The following is a 13,563-nucleotide window of genomic DNA, read 5'->3' on the forward strand; positions in this document are numbered from 1 at the left end:
TACTTGTGTGGAGGCCCCTGCTGTAGCATGTAATTAATAATAATAACAACAATAACAATAACTCACACCTAATGTTTTGAGGTTTGTACTTTACCTTTATTATCTCATTTGATTCTCATAACAACCCTGGGAGGTAAGAACTATTATTAGCCCCATTTTACAGATGAGGAAACTGAGGCAAACAGAAGTTAAGTGACTTGTTCGGGGTCACATAGCTGGATTCGAGGCAGGATTCGAGCTCAGGTATTCCTGACTCCAAGACCAATACTCTATCCACTGTGGGGATTTTTGTTTTGTTTTTTGCTGGGCAGTGAGGGTTAAGTGACTTGCCCAGGGTCACACAGCTAGTAAGTGTCAAGTGTCTGAGACTGGATTGGAACTCAGATGCTTCTGAATGCAGGGCTGGTGCTTTAACTACTGCACCATCCAGCTGCCCCCTCCACTACCTTTTTATCACTGAACTCTAGAGGTAGAGGTTCCATCACTGCAACAGGATGGTAGGGCTCAGGGACTGTATTTGGAAGTCTCCCTAGCATGGGACCTTCTGTAGCGGTGGAGGCAGTACTCACTCCGTCCTGCTTCTTCTTTCTACTAGAAAACAATGAGTGAGCCCTCCATCACTATTGGAAAGTCAAACACCAGGCCTCTCTCTCCTCTCTAGGACACCATGTAGGACTCGGGTCCTCTAACACCAGGCCCAAACAGAAGCCAAGGGCTACCTCTGCATTGTGGGTGTACTTTATCTCTCTCCATCTGGGGATGAGGCACAGGAACTGGTACTGAATGTGAGAGTTCAGTCAGACCCCTGATGACCTGATCACTGGGCAATCACCAACCCAGACAAGTGGGCCCCAATCTCCAGCCCCTGCTGGTGGCAGATAGGGACCAGGCTGCTGTTTGGATAGAGACCAAGCTGATGCTGCCCTCTCTCATCAAAGGACCCTGGGGTGGGCAAAAGGGACCCCAGTCAACTAGTATTTCCCTGTTCTGTGGCTAACAAATTCCTACTTTTTCCTGCCCTAATCCCTATAATTCTGAGACACCATCTGGCAAGGGGAAAACCTCCTTATGTTGCCAACACTCCCCATTTTATTGTTCCTATCCAGCTCAGCCCATCCCTGCTCCTTCTGTTCTCCCCTTATACTGTGCCCTTTGGATTCCTGTTCTATCATTAACAAACTCTTGTTCATCCTAAATCTCTTCCTTTCACATGCCATCCATTCTGCCCACAGCTGCCAAAATCATCTTCCTAAGAGCCATGTCTGTTGGTGTCACTCCCCTGCTCAGAAATCTTCGATGATTACCCATTGCTACAGGGTAAAATACAACCCTCTGCAATCCATCTTCCAGATGTTTCCTATTACTACCTTTAGCATGCTCCAAATCCCAGCCAAGCTGACTTTCCTAGCTGTTCCCTGAATTTGGCATTCCATCGCCTTCTCAGAGCTGTGCCCCTTGCCTGGAGTGCACTCTCTCCTCACCTCTACCTCTTAGAAGGCTTGGCTTCCTTCAAAATTCATCTCCAGTGTAACTTCATCCATGAAGCCTTTCCTCACTCCCGTTACTAGGGAACGCTCCGCTCCCTTCTCTAATTATCTTGGCTTTACCTATCTGTGAACATTCTGTATATTCCTAACAGATGGTAAGCTCATTGAGGACAGAGATTGCCTCTTTTTCATCTCTGTATCCCTAGCACCTAATACAGTGCAATGCACAGTAGCCACTTAATATATAGAATAGAATTTTAATAAGATGGATCTTTACTTCTAATGACTCATGTTTTTACAGTTTCTTTATATTCATAAAGCCTTTTCTTCCTCATCACCCTGTGAGATAGGTAGTACAAATGATATTAATCAGGGAGCCAACCAGCATTTATTAAGCACCTCCTGTGTGTGAACCAATGCTAAGATGAGAAGAGTAAGACCCTGAGAAGGTCATTAGCTTAGGCAGGGTCTCACAGCTAAGTGTCAGAACCAGGATCCAAAACTGGTTCAATGGAAAGAGTATTGGGTTTAAAACAAGAGGACTCAGATTCATCTCAGCTCTGCTCCTTGCTAGCTGTGCCATGATCGTGGGCAAGTTCTTTCATCTCTCTGAGCCTTGGTTTCTCCCTCTGTAAAATGACGGGGTTGGACTAGTTGGCTTCTAAGGGACCTTCCTGCTCTAAAGCTTTGATCTTCTGATTCTTGAACCCAAGGCCAGTGTTTTTCTGGGCTGCCTCTAACCGAGCGTACCTGAACCCAGTCCCATGGCAAGTGCAAGGATGAGCTATCCTTGAATCATCATCAGTTTCCACACCTGTTTCCACATTACCCTGGCCAGAGCCCCAGTTATTGCAGCAAGACAGATGGATGAATGAGTCCTCCAGGCAGTAGATTGCAGGATGTCTGGCCTGTTGGCCTGGGTGTTCTGTCCACTCTTATAAATCTATTCCTGTACATTAAAAGCAACTTATTAACTTCACTGATGTCGGCATTTTTTTATTTATGGATGGAAGGCCAGCTAGTCCTATCCTCTAATTTTATGAATGAGTAAACTGAAACCTAGAAGAGTTAAGTGACTTACCCAAGGTTGCATAGCCAGGAAGTGTCAGAGCCAGGATTTGAACCCAGGTCCTCAGACTCCAAAAACAGACTCTTTCCACTGACCCACATGACTTTTCCTTCTATTGGTTTGGCTCTCAACCCATCCTTGCCTTTTCATCCTTTGTGATTCTTCTCCAGATTCTCCATCAGATCCTTTACGGGTCTTCCCAGTATGCTGGTAGCCTTCCTCTAGGTCCTTTTTACATTTTCATGAGGGGCAGCTAGGTGGTTCAGTGGATAGAGTACTGGCTGTGGAGTCAATAGAAGCTGAGTTCAAATCTCATCTCAGAAACTTATTAGTTGTGTGACTCTGGCCAAGTCACTTAACCTCAATTGCCTTAAACATCTGGGGCCATCTCCAATCGTCCTGATCGATATCTTGCCACTGTATGACCTTGCACAGCCCTCCCTCACTTCAGTCCAATTCACTGCAAGTCATGACATCACCCCAATGTCATGATCCTCTTCGAGAACAAAGGACAAATAATAACATTTTCATAGATAAGAGTGCAACACTTGAGCCTTGAATCTGTTATCCCTCCCTTCAATTATGTGACTAGCTCACCTTTGGTGATCTTTTGTGTCTCACATGATATCACTCATAACATGGCTTGCGTATAAATCATCTTTGGAATTAGGTTGCAGGCTATTTGTGCCTAGCTTGTATCTCTCCTTATTCTCTGGGTCAACCAGTCAATTAGTCAATCAATCAACAAGTATTAAGTGCCTTCTATGTGTCGGGAACTGGGCCAGGGGCTGGAAATGTGAAAAGAAAAAAATGAAATAATCCCTTGTCCCCAGGAGCTTACATGCTATGGGTGGATAGAACCCACCCATTGGATCCTTCAGCAGTTGTAGCATCCTCAGACTAACAATCCTACAGCATTGCCAGAAGAACATTTGTGTTAAAAAGATGAGATTTTGCACTGGGGAGATGCTGGCATTCTTTAAAAGCACTACTCAAATTCCCAAGTGACTGAAAGGTACAAAAAAGCCAAGATCTCACTGTGTTGTTTCTTTACTACAAAAAGAAAATCATTTGACTCAGCAGAGCAAAATGTAGCCTCTGGGGCTATCGTCCAACAAGCAGTCTTTCATATATGTTTTGATCATTTGAGATTCCTTGAGAAATGCACTTACCAGAGCCACGTTAGACAAAACTGAACCTGGGCAACAGTCCAATGGGTGGTGGTGCAGAGGATAGTTCCATCACAAAAGCAGTGGCAATGGCAGGAGGCAGCTAGTTCCCAAAGAATCCCTTGCAGGGGGGATAATGTCCCCCCAATATTCCAGAGGACCATAAGGCAAGGCACTTGAATGCTAGTCCCTGAGGGAAAAGTATGGAAATAAGCCCTCCCAGGAAGGATTTGTGAAGCTTCTTTTACCCACTCACTATATCAGTACCCGTGGTGAAAGCCCCATTCACCCTTTCCCAGTTACAGCTCTGGCAACCATAGAGAGAAGATACCTAGCATTGTCAGAGAATGGGTCCAGTGCAGAGCACAAATCTCAATAGACGCTAAGGCCCTCCAGATGCTCCTGATTGGAGAATTCAGTTCAATTCAATTCAACAAACATTTATTAAGTGCCTGTCATAGGCCAGGTGAGAGGCAGCAAGGCATCATGGATAAAGGGCTGGTCTCCAAGTCAGGAAGACTTGGGTTCAAGTCCTCACTCTGACTTACACTGATTGAGTAACCCTGGCTAAGCAACATAACTTCTCAGTGTCCCAGTCAACTCTCTAAGACCACAAATTTCACAGTAGGAGCCTCTCTGCACTGGTAAAAGGAATTCTTCACAGGGCATTCCCTTCATTGATGACATTACAGAACAAGTCAAAACATAATTTTCCAGTGCTGGGCCCAGGGAATATAAAGATGAAAAGAAAAACAGCTCTCGCTCTCAAGAAGCTTTCATTCTACTGGGAGACCCAATATGGACATCGATAAATAAATAGGAGATAGATACAAATGAAACATGATGTAATGGGGGCAGGTGGGGAGCAGTATGCTAATGACTGGAGGAGGTTAGAGAAGACCTTGTGCAGGAAGTTCAGCATGAGCCGATTCTTGAATGGAGTTAGGTATTCCAAGAGGTGGAAGGGAGCCCAGAGAACACTTCAGCCTGCAGGGACAGTCTAGGCAAAGGCACAAAGTTGGGGGATGGAATAGAGAAGAGGAAATAGGTCAGTTGGGCTGGAATGGGGAGTGATGTGCATGAGCCTAGAAAGGCAGACTGGAGTCCCATTGAGATGGGCTTTGAAGATCAAAGGAAGGAGTGTACATTTTATCCTGGGAGCCACTGAAGCTTTTTGAACAGAGGAGTAACAGGGTGAGACCCATACTTTAAGAATATCCCTTCAGGAACTAAGCAGAGTATGGGTTGGAGAGAGGAGAGATTAAAGGCAGTGAAACCAATGAGAAGGCTCTGGCTCTAATCCAAGTGAGAGGTGATGAGGGGCAGAAGGAAGGCGGTGGCTCTGTTAAGAGGGAAGGGATGGGGGCAGCTAGATGGTGCAGTGGATAAAGCACCGGCCCTGGATTCAGGAGGACCTGAGTTCAAATTCGGCCTCAGACACCTGACACTTGCTAGCTGTGTGACCCTGGGCAAGTCACTTAACTGTCATTACCCTCTAGGGGGAAAATGAGGGAAGGGACCAGACATGAGAGATTAGGAGATACAATGGACAAGACTTGGCAACTAATTGGTTATACGTGGTGAAGGAGAGGGAAGAGTTAAAGATGACTCCAAGGTTTTAAACTGATTGATTGGAAGAATGGTTTTGTCCACCACAAAAGTAGGAAAGTTAGGAAGTGGGGTGAGTTTAGGAGCAAAGATAATGAGTCCCATTTTGGATATGTTGAGTTTGTGATGCCTATGAAACAGGTTGGAGCTGCCCAGAAGGCAGTTAGTGATATGAGATTGGAGCTCAGTACAGAAATAAAGGCTGGATCATAGTTTGAGAGTCATCTACATAAGGTAATTGAACTCAAGGGGCTGAGGAGAGAGTAAAAAGAAAAAAGATAAAAGGCCCCGGGACAGAGTCTTGGGATATACCCATGCACAGGGACATGGATGATTCAACAAAGGAGACTGCAAAGGATTAGTCAGACAGGTAGCAAGAGAGCCAAGGCAGAGTCATGTCAGGAAGAAAAGAATATTAAGGAGGAAGGAGTAGGTGATGGTATCAGATATGGCAGAGAGGTCAAGAAGGGTGAGTGAGGACTGAGAAAATACCATTGGATTTAGCAATTAAGAGGTCATTGTTAAAAATTTTGGCAATTTTACCTTGGAAACAATAGTTTTAGTAGAGCGGTTGGGTTAAAAGCCAGACTGCAAGGGTCTGAGAAGCAAGTGAGTGAGGAAGTGGAAACAATGAATGTAGACAGTTTTTTAAAGGAGTTAGGCTATAAAAGGGAGGAGAACTAGAGCATGATAGCTTGAGGGGATGGCAGGGTCAAATGAAGGATTTTGAAGGATGGGAGAGATTGGGGATGTTTGTAGGCAACTGGGAAGGAGTCAATGGATAAAGAGAGACTGAAAAGTAGGAGGAGGGACTGATCAAAGGGACAAGTTCCTGGAAGATCCAGGAGGGAATAGGATCAAGGACACAAGTAGGGGGGATGACTTTGTCAAGAAGGGCTGACTCAATAAAAAAAATTTTTTAAAAGGCTGACCCATGATAGATAGATAGATAGATAGATAGATAGATAGATAGATATCGATAACACTTATTAAATGCTCACTATGTACTAGCTACTGTGTTAAGTGGCTAGTACAAGATACAAGACAGTCACTACCCTCAAGGAACTCACATTTTAATAGGTGAGACAGGAGAGGAGAGGGCTTGAATAAGGGCAAGGTGGCTGGTGAGAAGGTGAAGTTCAGAAGGTGAGTTCAATCATGAGTGACTCAGATACTTCCTGGGAACAAAGGAGGAGAGAAGGGGAAGTGTATGATATTGGAGGGATCTAAGATGTTGAATTGGGAAGAAGAGAGAGTTTGTTAACAGGTAACAATTCTCTCTGCAAAGTGTGAGACAGTCTTCTGCCAAGAGGAACTTAGAGATTGGGGTACACAATACCACCTGCGGGGAGGCTTTGAGGAGGTCCTTTGGGGGAGGGAGTGTCAGTGGGAGGGGGATCTTAGTCCCTGACCTTCAGTGTCCCCCCTACTTCTAGATGACCATGACGTCCTGTCTTTCTTGACCTTCAGCCTGAGCAAGCCAGCTCCAGAGGTAAAGTATGAATTGGGTCCCCTTCTTAGTTGTTATTGGAGGAGTAGGGGAAATGAGGTTTCTTAAAACCTAGCCCAGACTGAGCAGTTAGTCTTTGCTTCTGGCCTCTGGACTCCACTATCTTGACCTGAAGGATCTGCTGGCCCATAACAGAGAAACTGACCTGCCTGCCAGCTGAGCTAGGGAATACACCTTTATGCAGGCTGATGGGAATGACTCATGTAGAGGGGAGCCTGCCCAGCAGTCTGGTCTGAACTCAGGGAGGCTTGTCACAAGGTATGAGTGTTCAAGGGCTCAGATCTCCTCCCACCCCTAGGAAGGGGCCTGAAGGGCGGCCTCTGAGGCTCCTCTGGGCATGGCCTCCTGCTGAGTTCCTCCTACTTTTCTTTCTCCTTGTCCCTTCCAGCATGGTTGGGGACCTCATGGCCAAGGTTGCTGCTAATGCATGATTTTCCCCCAGGTGATGCCAGCCTATTCTCAATGGGCTCTGTCCTGCCTCTCCATCCTCCCCCTCATCCAATTCTCTCTCCAGGCTCTCCCCTATGTCATTCCTGAATCGGAGCAGCACAGGCTCAAGCATCAGCTGCAGGATTTGCAGAAGGAGCTGAAACACCAGAAGGAAACTTCTCCAAAGCCAGAATTGGCCTCCCCCTTTTGGGGTAGGAGTCCTGTAACCCACCCCCCAAACCAGAGAAAAGATGGTAGTGTGATGGAGAGATTGCCAAATTTGGAGTCAGAGGGTTTGGGTTAAATTCCAGCTTTGCCAATTACTAGCTGTGTGACCTTGGGCAAGTCATCTAACCTCAGTAAACCTCAGTTTCCTCAACAGTCAAATTAGGCAGTTGGACTAGCTGACTTTTTTTTTTTTTTTGGTGAGGCAGTTGGGGTTAAGTGACTTGCCCAGGGTCACACAGCTAAGTAAGTGTTAAGTATCTGAGGCCAGATTTGAACTCAGGTCCTCCTGACTCCAGGGCCGGTGCTTTATCCACTGAGCCATCTAGCTGCCCCTAGCTGACTTCTAAGATCCCTTCCAGCTCAAAATCTGTGATCCCATCATCTTGATGCCTCCATTCGTTCCCAGTTTGGAGATGCCGAAGTTTCTTTTCCATTATCCTCCTTTATCTCACCACATCCTGTGCATGTATCTGCTCCCAGTCTCATTAACTTGAGTTAAGACAAGCCTATCCACTTGACCAGGACCCAGAGAAGGGATTGATTGAGTGGGGAAGGGCTGGGGGCACTGCCTGGTAGAGGCAACCATGAGCCCCAGTGGGAGACTAGGGAATTTGACTTCCTTTGACTTGGGACTACACTCAAGTCAGTCCATCCCCAGAAGTCCAAGCAGCCAGGGACTCAGGCCACGTGATTTCCCTCATCCACACTCCTAGAAGTCCCTCCCTGAGTTCCCAACTCACTCCCCAAGCACTCTTCCCACCCAGGGGAAGGGTCCCTTGACCTAGAGCTGACCCTCAAGAGACACAGTCAGGTCCTAGAGGAGCTGCAGGACCTCTCAGGAAAGATGGCTCAGACTGTGGGACAGTGGAGGAGTCAAATGCAGTTCTTGGGGCACCCGGACAAGGAAATGCAGGAGGCTGATGGTGCCCAGGTAAGAGGCTGGGTGAGTGATTGCCTCTAGCATCCAAGAGTGAGGGGGAGGATTCAAGAGTCTTTAACCCTCTTTGTTGCCAGGGAGCGACCTCTGAAAAGATGCCGAAGTGGGAGGGACACTCAGATATATCCCACCGATATGGTCCTGTGGCTACACAGAGCAGGGTTGAGAGTGCGTAGAGTGGAGTAGTATAGTAGAAAATCATCCGAGACAAAAAAGACGAGAAAAGAAAAGATTAATTTCTAGGACTCTTTAATAATAACAGTGATGGTGTTAATGATAGTAACGCTCTAGGGAATGGAGAAATGACTAACACCTCACATGTATAGCTCATTTTACAATTTACAAAATGCTTCTTCCCTTTTGCCAATCTTGTGAGTTAGGTCAGGTACAAACTGTTACCCTTATTTTATAGATGAGGAAACTGATGAGAGGATGTGATGGAGGTGGGGGGGGAGCACTGGGTAGGAGTCAGAAGACTTGGGTTTGAATCCCTCCTCTGCTCTTGTTACCAGTGTGATTTGGGACAGATCACTAAATCTCTCTGGATTTTGGCTCCCTCATCTGGAAAATGAGGGGACTGAAGGAGATGACTCTATCTGAGGTGGCTTCCACTTCTAAATCCTATGATGGTTCTTAGAGATTCGGAGAGGTTAAGCAGCATCCCCCCAAGTCACGAAGACCTAATACCAGAATCCACTTTTCTGGACTCCAAGTTCAGTGGTATTCCCATTCACTATCCTACGATGAGTAAGGAGGAGGGTAAGACTATCCAATGAGAAGAGCTGCTGGATGGTGTGGTAAGTGCACAGAATGCCAGGCCAGGAGTCAGGAAGACCTGAGATCAAATCCAGCCTCAAACACTTAGCAGCTGTGTGACCCTGGGCAAGCCTCTGCTTCCCTCAGTGTCCTCACCTGTAAAATGGAGATGATAATAGCACCTAGTTCCCAGGGTGGTTGTGAGGTTCAAATGAGAAATATGAATAGTGCTTGGTGAACCTTAAAGTGCTGCATAAATTCTAGCTATTAAAAGCAGGCACAGATAGACTCTTGCAGAGCCATGGAAATAAATGCATTTGTGAATGGATTTAGCCAGGGCTGGGAGAGGGACTGAAAATGCCCATTGCTCGGGCTCAGGCTTACCCTGCGATGACAGGAATAGAATTGGGGCTAATTCACACGCCACTTTACATGTGATTGGCATATCACCTGATTAATGCCCAGCTGCCCAGAAATCCTCCCAGCCCCGGCTTCTTTCATCTGCCAGTGGCAAGCCCAGAGCAAATCCTTGGCTGTCAAGACCAGTGTACCGAGCCTGGGAAGAGGAATGGACGGGCAGGCTCTGCTCAGGTGTGCCCAGCTGGGTTTGATCTTCAGGGAGCGCAACTGAGGATTGTGAGTTTTGCTCAGCTCTGCTGGCAGATGTCTTTAAGCTTCATAATCCCTTGAGCTAAAGCTGCTTATGCCGGGGGTGATTGGCAGAAGAAAGAGAGCCAGAGGGAGGAGGCGAGGTTTGGGGTGGGGCAGGAGAGGGAAGAGACTCTAAAAGGCTTTCTCCTGGGGAGGAGGGGGAGTTAGTCTGAGAATCCTATGGACAGTTCTGGGAGGAGGGTCATTGTCTGCTGCATCTCTGATCGCCAGGTCCCCAACTGCTGAGGCACAGAGAGGGGCAGTCTGGTAGCCAAGGTCACACAGTAAGCCTCACTGATGTCAAGGGCAGGGCTCTCTCCCTGGGTCTGATGGGGAGGACCGTTGGCCTGGAGGGGCTGTCTGAATGAAGATGAGTGATAGGCCCATAGAGCCATGTATTCTAGATGGCAGAGAAAATGGCTATTACCCAAACAAGGGGCTGATCAGCCTCCTATCAGCAAGGGCCTTGGGGTAAGTGCTGTGGAGGGATGCAGAGAAATGAGAAGAGATGGTCCCATTCTCAAGGAACCCCTGGAATGGTAGGGGAGGTACACCCTGCCCTCCTTATACCCCTTACATATGTTCTCATTTGAACCTCTCAACAATCCTATAAAAATGAGTATTACTATTCCCATTTCACAGATTCAGAAACTGAGATGAAGTGGCTTGCTCATCACACACCTAGGAAGTAGCAGAGTTGGGACTCATACCCAAGTTTCCTGACCCCAAATAAAGGGGTCTTTCCATCACACTGAACTTTAATATGTTAAAGGAGCTTTCAGGTGACTGAATGAGACCAACTTAATGGGGATGAGCTTCTGAGAGTACTTTGAGACTCCAAGGGTGCAGTTGGCTCTGAATGGCCAGGATGTGGCCCTAGGGGAATGGTCGCCCCCTCATTTCACTGAATGCCCCACCTGGTACTTTTGCAGAATTCTGCTGCTGTAAGGATCCTGCTACATGGACAACAGACTTTGCTTCAGAACATGCAGGAGATGAGGTAAGCACAGGGAGAGATGAGGCTGCTGACTACCCAGCATGATCTGGGGGCATCTGGCACAGGCCCCTGATCAAAAAACTCACTGTCACCTGACATCCTAACAGGAGAGCCGCATTCCTTTGGGTTAGGGGCTGCATCCCTTAGGAAGGATCACACATAAATGTTATCACCATGTGAATGAGCCTTTCTGCTGGTGAAGATCATTGGGAATTTCAAAGCAGGCCAGAAAGGGAGGTGTAACTTTAGAACCTTGGATGCTGCCTGGAGAGGAGCAGGTGGGGGGGGGAGAAGAGGGGAGAGAAAATAAGGTCCTTGGAACCCCTTCTCTCTTATGCCTCTGCCTGAGCACCCTAAATCAGAGAGCACTGGAAGATGATCACTGGCCAGAGTGAGAAGATTGAAAGTGATGTGTCCAGAGGGCAGGCCCTGGAAGTCATCACTTTGGCTGCTCAGACCCCAGAAGCTGAAGGGGAAGGTCTTTCTCACTGACTTCTTGGCAGGATGGTTTGACCATCTGGCTTGGGGGAGTGCTCCAGCTGACAGGATGGCACTTGAGCCATCATGGGGAACAGAGGGCACAGATGCAGGAGGGAGTGGTACAGAGCCTGGCAAAGTTGGAAGAGAGGGTTGGACCCAGACTTGTACAACATTATCCTTACTACCAGTTCAGCATTGTATATAAGGAAAGTTGGCAGCTATGCATGTAGTACTCTACAGGGTGCCCCCCCAAAGCCTTAGTATAATTTAAGCTATTAAAGTTGTGTTTTATGTGAAAGCTAATAGCTTTTTTTTTTTTTTTTGGTGAGGCAATTGGGGTTAAGTGATTTGCCCAGGGTCGCACAGCTAGTAAGTGTTAAGTGTCTCAGGCTGGGTTTGAACTCAGGTCCTCCTGACTCCAGGGCCGGTGCTCTATCCACTGTGCCACCTAGCAGCCCCCAATATTAAGGTTTAATAGCTTAAAAAGCTATTAGCTTTAGAGGCAGCCAGGGGAAAGGAACTTGTCCAAGGTGATGAGGCCAGTGGGTCAGAGGTAGCTTTTCAGTGGTCTGACTCCTCCCCTTCAGCCCGGTGCACCACATGGCCTCTGCTGGAGGATCATGGACGCTCCAGGCCTCTCTGATCTAGGATTAGTATAGCTGATGAGGTGATTGTCTCTTGGGAAGTCTAGTGGGGAGTGGGAGAAGGTGGAGGGAAGGTAGTGACAGGCTTAGTAAGCTCTAGAGCTGAGAGCCTTGTGGGGGAGGGGGAGCAGATTGATTAGGGAGCACAAATAGGTCTCCTGGATGTCTCGGGATGGGCATTACAGGGGCTCTGAGTGTCCAGAGGCAGGGCTTTCAGTGCCACACTTCCCCCGTCCTTCTGCCTCCTTCCAGCCCTCCCTATTCTATGTAAGACACAGACCTGGTGGGAAAGGATGAGTCTCTCCCCTGCTCCCAGTTTGGGAAGGGGTTTCTTCTCCCCCTTATTCTTCACGTGGCAGCAGCACGAAAGGCAAGGAGAGTATGTGCCAAGCAGAGACTCCCAGATGATATGTGTACCCAATCATGTGTACCTCCTCCGCCCCATTTGCCCTCCCCAAGCTGCCTCTGGCCCTGGCCTCAATCCAGGAAATCCTCCTGCTTCCTGCCTTTTCCCAGGAGCCTGCTGAGGCCCCGCAGCCTGGCCAGGTATCAGACAGCCTGGACCCCTGAGAGGGGAGGAGGGCACAGTGGGCTCTATAACTACCCACAGCACCCTTCCAATCCCAAGACATGGAACCAACTGTCTCCCTGTGGACAGGTGAGTGGGCACTCTCTCCTCCCCCAGGATCTAGGGAGAGAGGCCCAACAAGAACACAGGCACCGAGGTCCAGGACAACATAGGGATTCCCTGACCCAGGCTCCGATGCCTGAGGGTCTCCAGGGGAAATGTCAGCCTGACTCTGCCATCCTTTCCCTCCTCCTTGCTTATGTGTGGCAGGCAAGGGGAGAGGGGGGCAGTGTGTGGGTAGGCAGTACGTGCCAGATGGCACAGGGGAAGCCTGATGAAGGGAGAGGGAGGAGGGGGAAGAGGAGTGAACAGTCTTCAGGTTTGGGGGAAGGGCACACTGGCCCAGGTGGGGTTGGGGCAGGATGGGAGGCATGCCAGCCAGAGCTCTAGAGAAAGCCTTCACCCAAGCTCCCCTAGGGGCAGGTGGGACCAACAGGGAAGAATAGGTACCCACAGAAGTCAGTATGGGAGTGAGGGACCTAGGAGCACCTCTCCTATAGGCTCTGCCCCTTCACGATGACCCAGAACTTCCTGACACTTAGCCTGTAGCCTGGCATCCAGCTAGGCCTCCTAATGCCTCCATCAGGCCTCACTGGGCTGGAAGCAACCCTACTATTAGCCCAAGGGAGGGTAATGTAGGAAAGGCAACCAGAGAGGTCTCCACAGGACTTCAGCATTTAAGATTTGAAAGGGAAGAAAGAGGGCCAGCTAGGTGGCACAATGGATAAAGCACTGGCCCTGGATTCAGGAGGACCTGAGTTCAAAATCCGGCCTCACACTTGTAGGGCAATGAGGGTTAAGTGACCCTGAGCAAGTCACTTAACCCTCATTGCCCTACAAAAAAGGAAAAAAAAAATGAAAGGGAAGAAAGAGAGATCACTGAGTTCATGTTTTTAAGTTTAATCTGCATTTTCTCCAATAACTTTCTGAAGTTTAAACTATCCACAAAACAGTGAGTCAAGCCCTGCTT

At 48.1% G+C, this 13,563-nt stretch overlaps 1 protein-coding gene across 1 annotated transcript in view; it reads left to right on the top strand.

Annotated features, from left to right (window-relative positions):
* LMAN1L (lectin, mannose binding 1 like) overlaps nucleotides 1-13,563 on the top strand; it is a 41,835-nt gene that overhangs the window by 21,357 nt on the left and 6,915 nt on the right. The window contains exons 8-13 of the mRNA XM_043980306.1: nucleotides 6,770-6,825; nucleotides 7,358-7,484; nucleotides 8,265-8,431; nucleotides 8,515-8,605; nucleotides 9,702-9,829; nucleotides 10,777-10,844. Coding sequence (XP_043836241.1) covers nucleotides 6,770-6,825; nucleotides 7,358-7,484; nucleotides 8,265-8,431; nucleotides 8,515-8,605; nucleotides 9,702-9,829; nucleotides 10,777-10,844 — 637 coding nt within the window. The remainder of the gene's footprint in view (nucleotides 1-6,769; nucleotides 6,826-7,357; nucleotides 7,485-8,264; nucleotides 8,432-8,514; nucleotides 8,606-9,701; nucleotides 9,830-10,776; nucleotides 10,845-13,563) is intronic.

The sequence above is a fragment of the Dromiciops gliroides genome, chromosome 2 (genome assembly GCF_019393635.1).
Source record: "Dromiciops gliroides isolate mDroGli1 chromosome 2, mDroGli1.pri, whole genome shotgun sequence".
In the NCBI taxonomy this organism is placed as follows: Eukaryota; Metazoa; Chordata; class Mammalia; order Microbiotheria; family Microbiotheriidae; genus Dromiciops; species Dromiciops gliroides.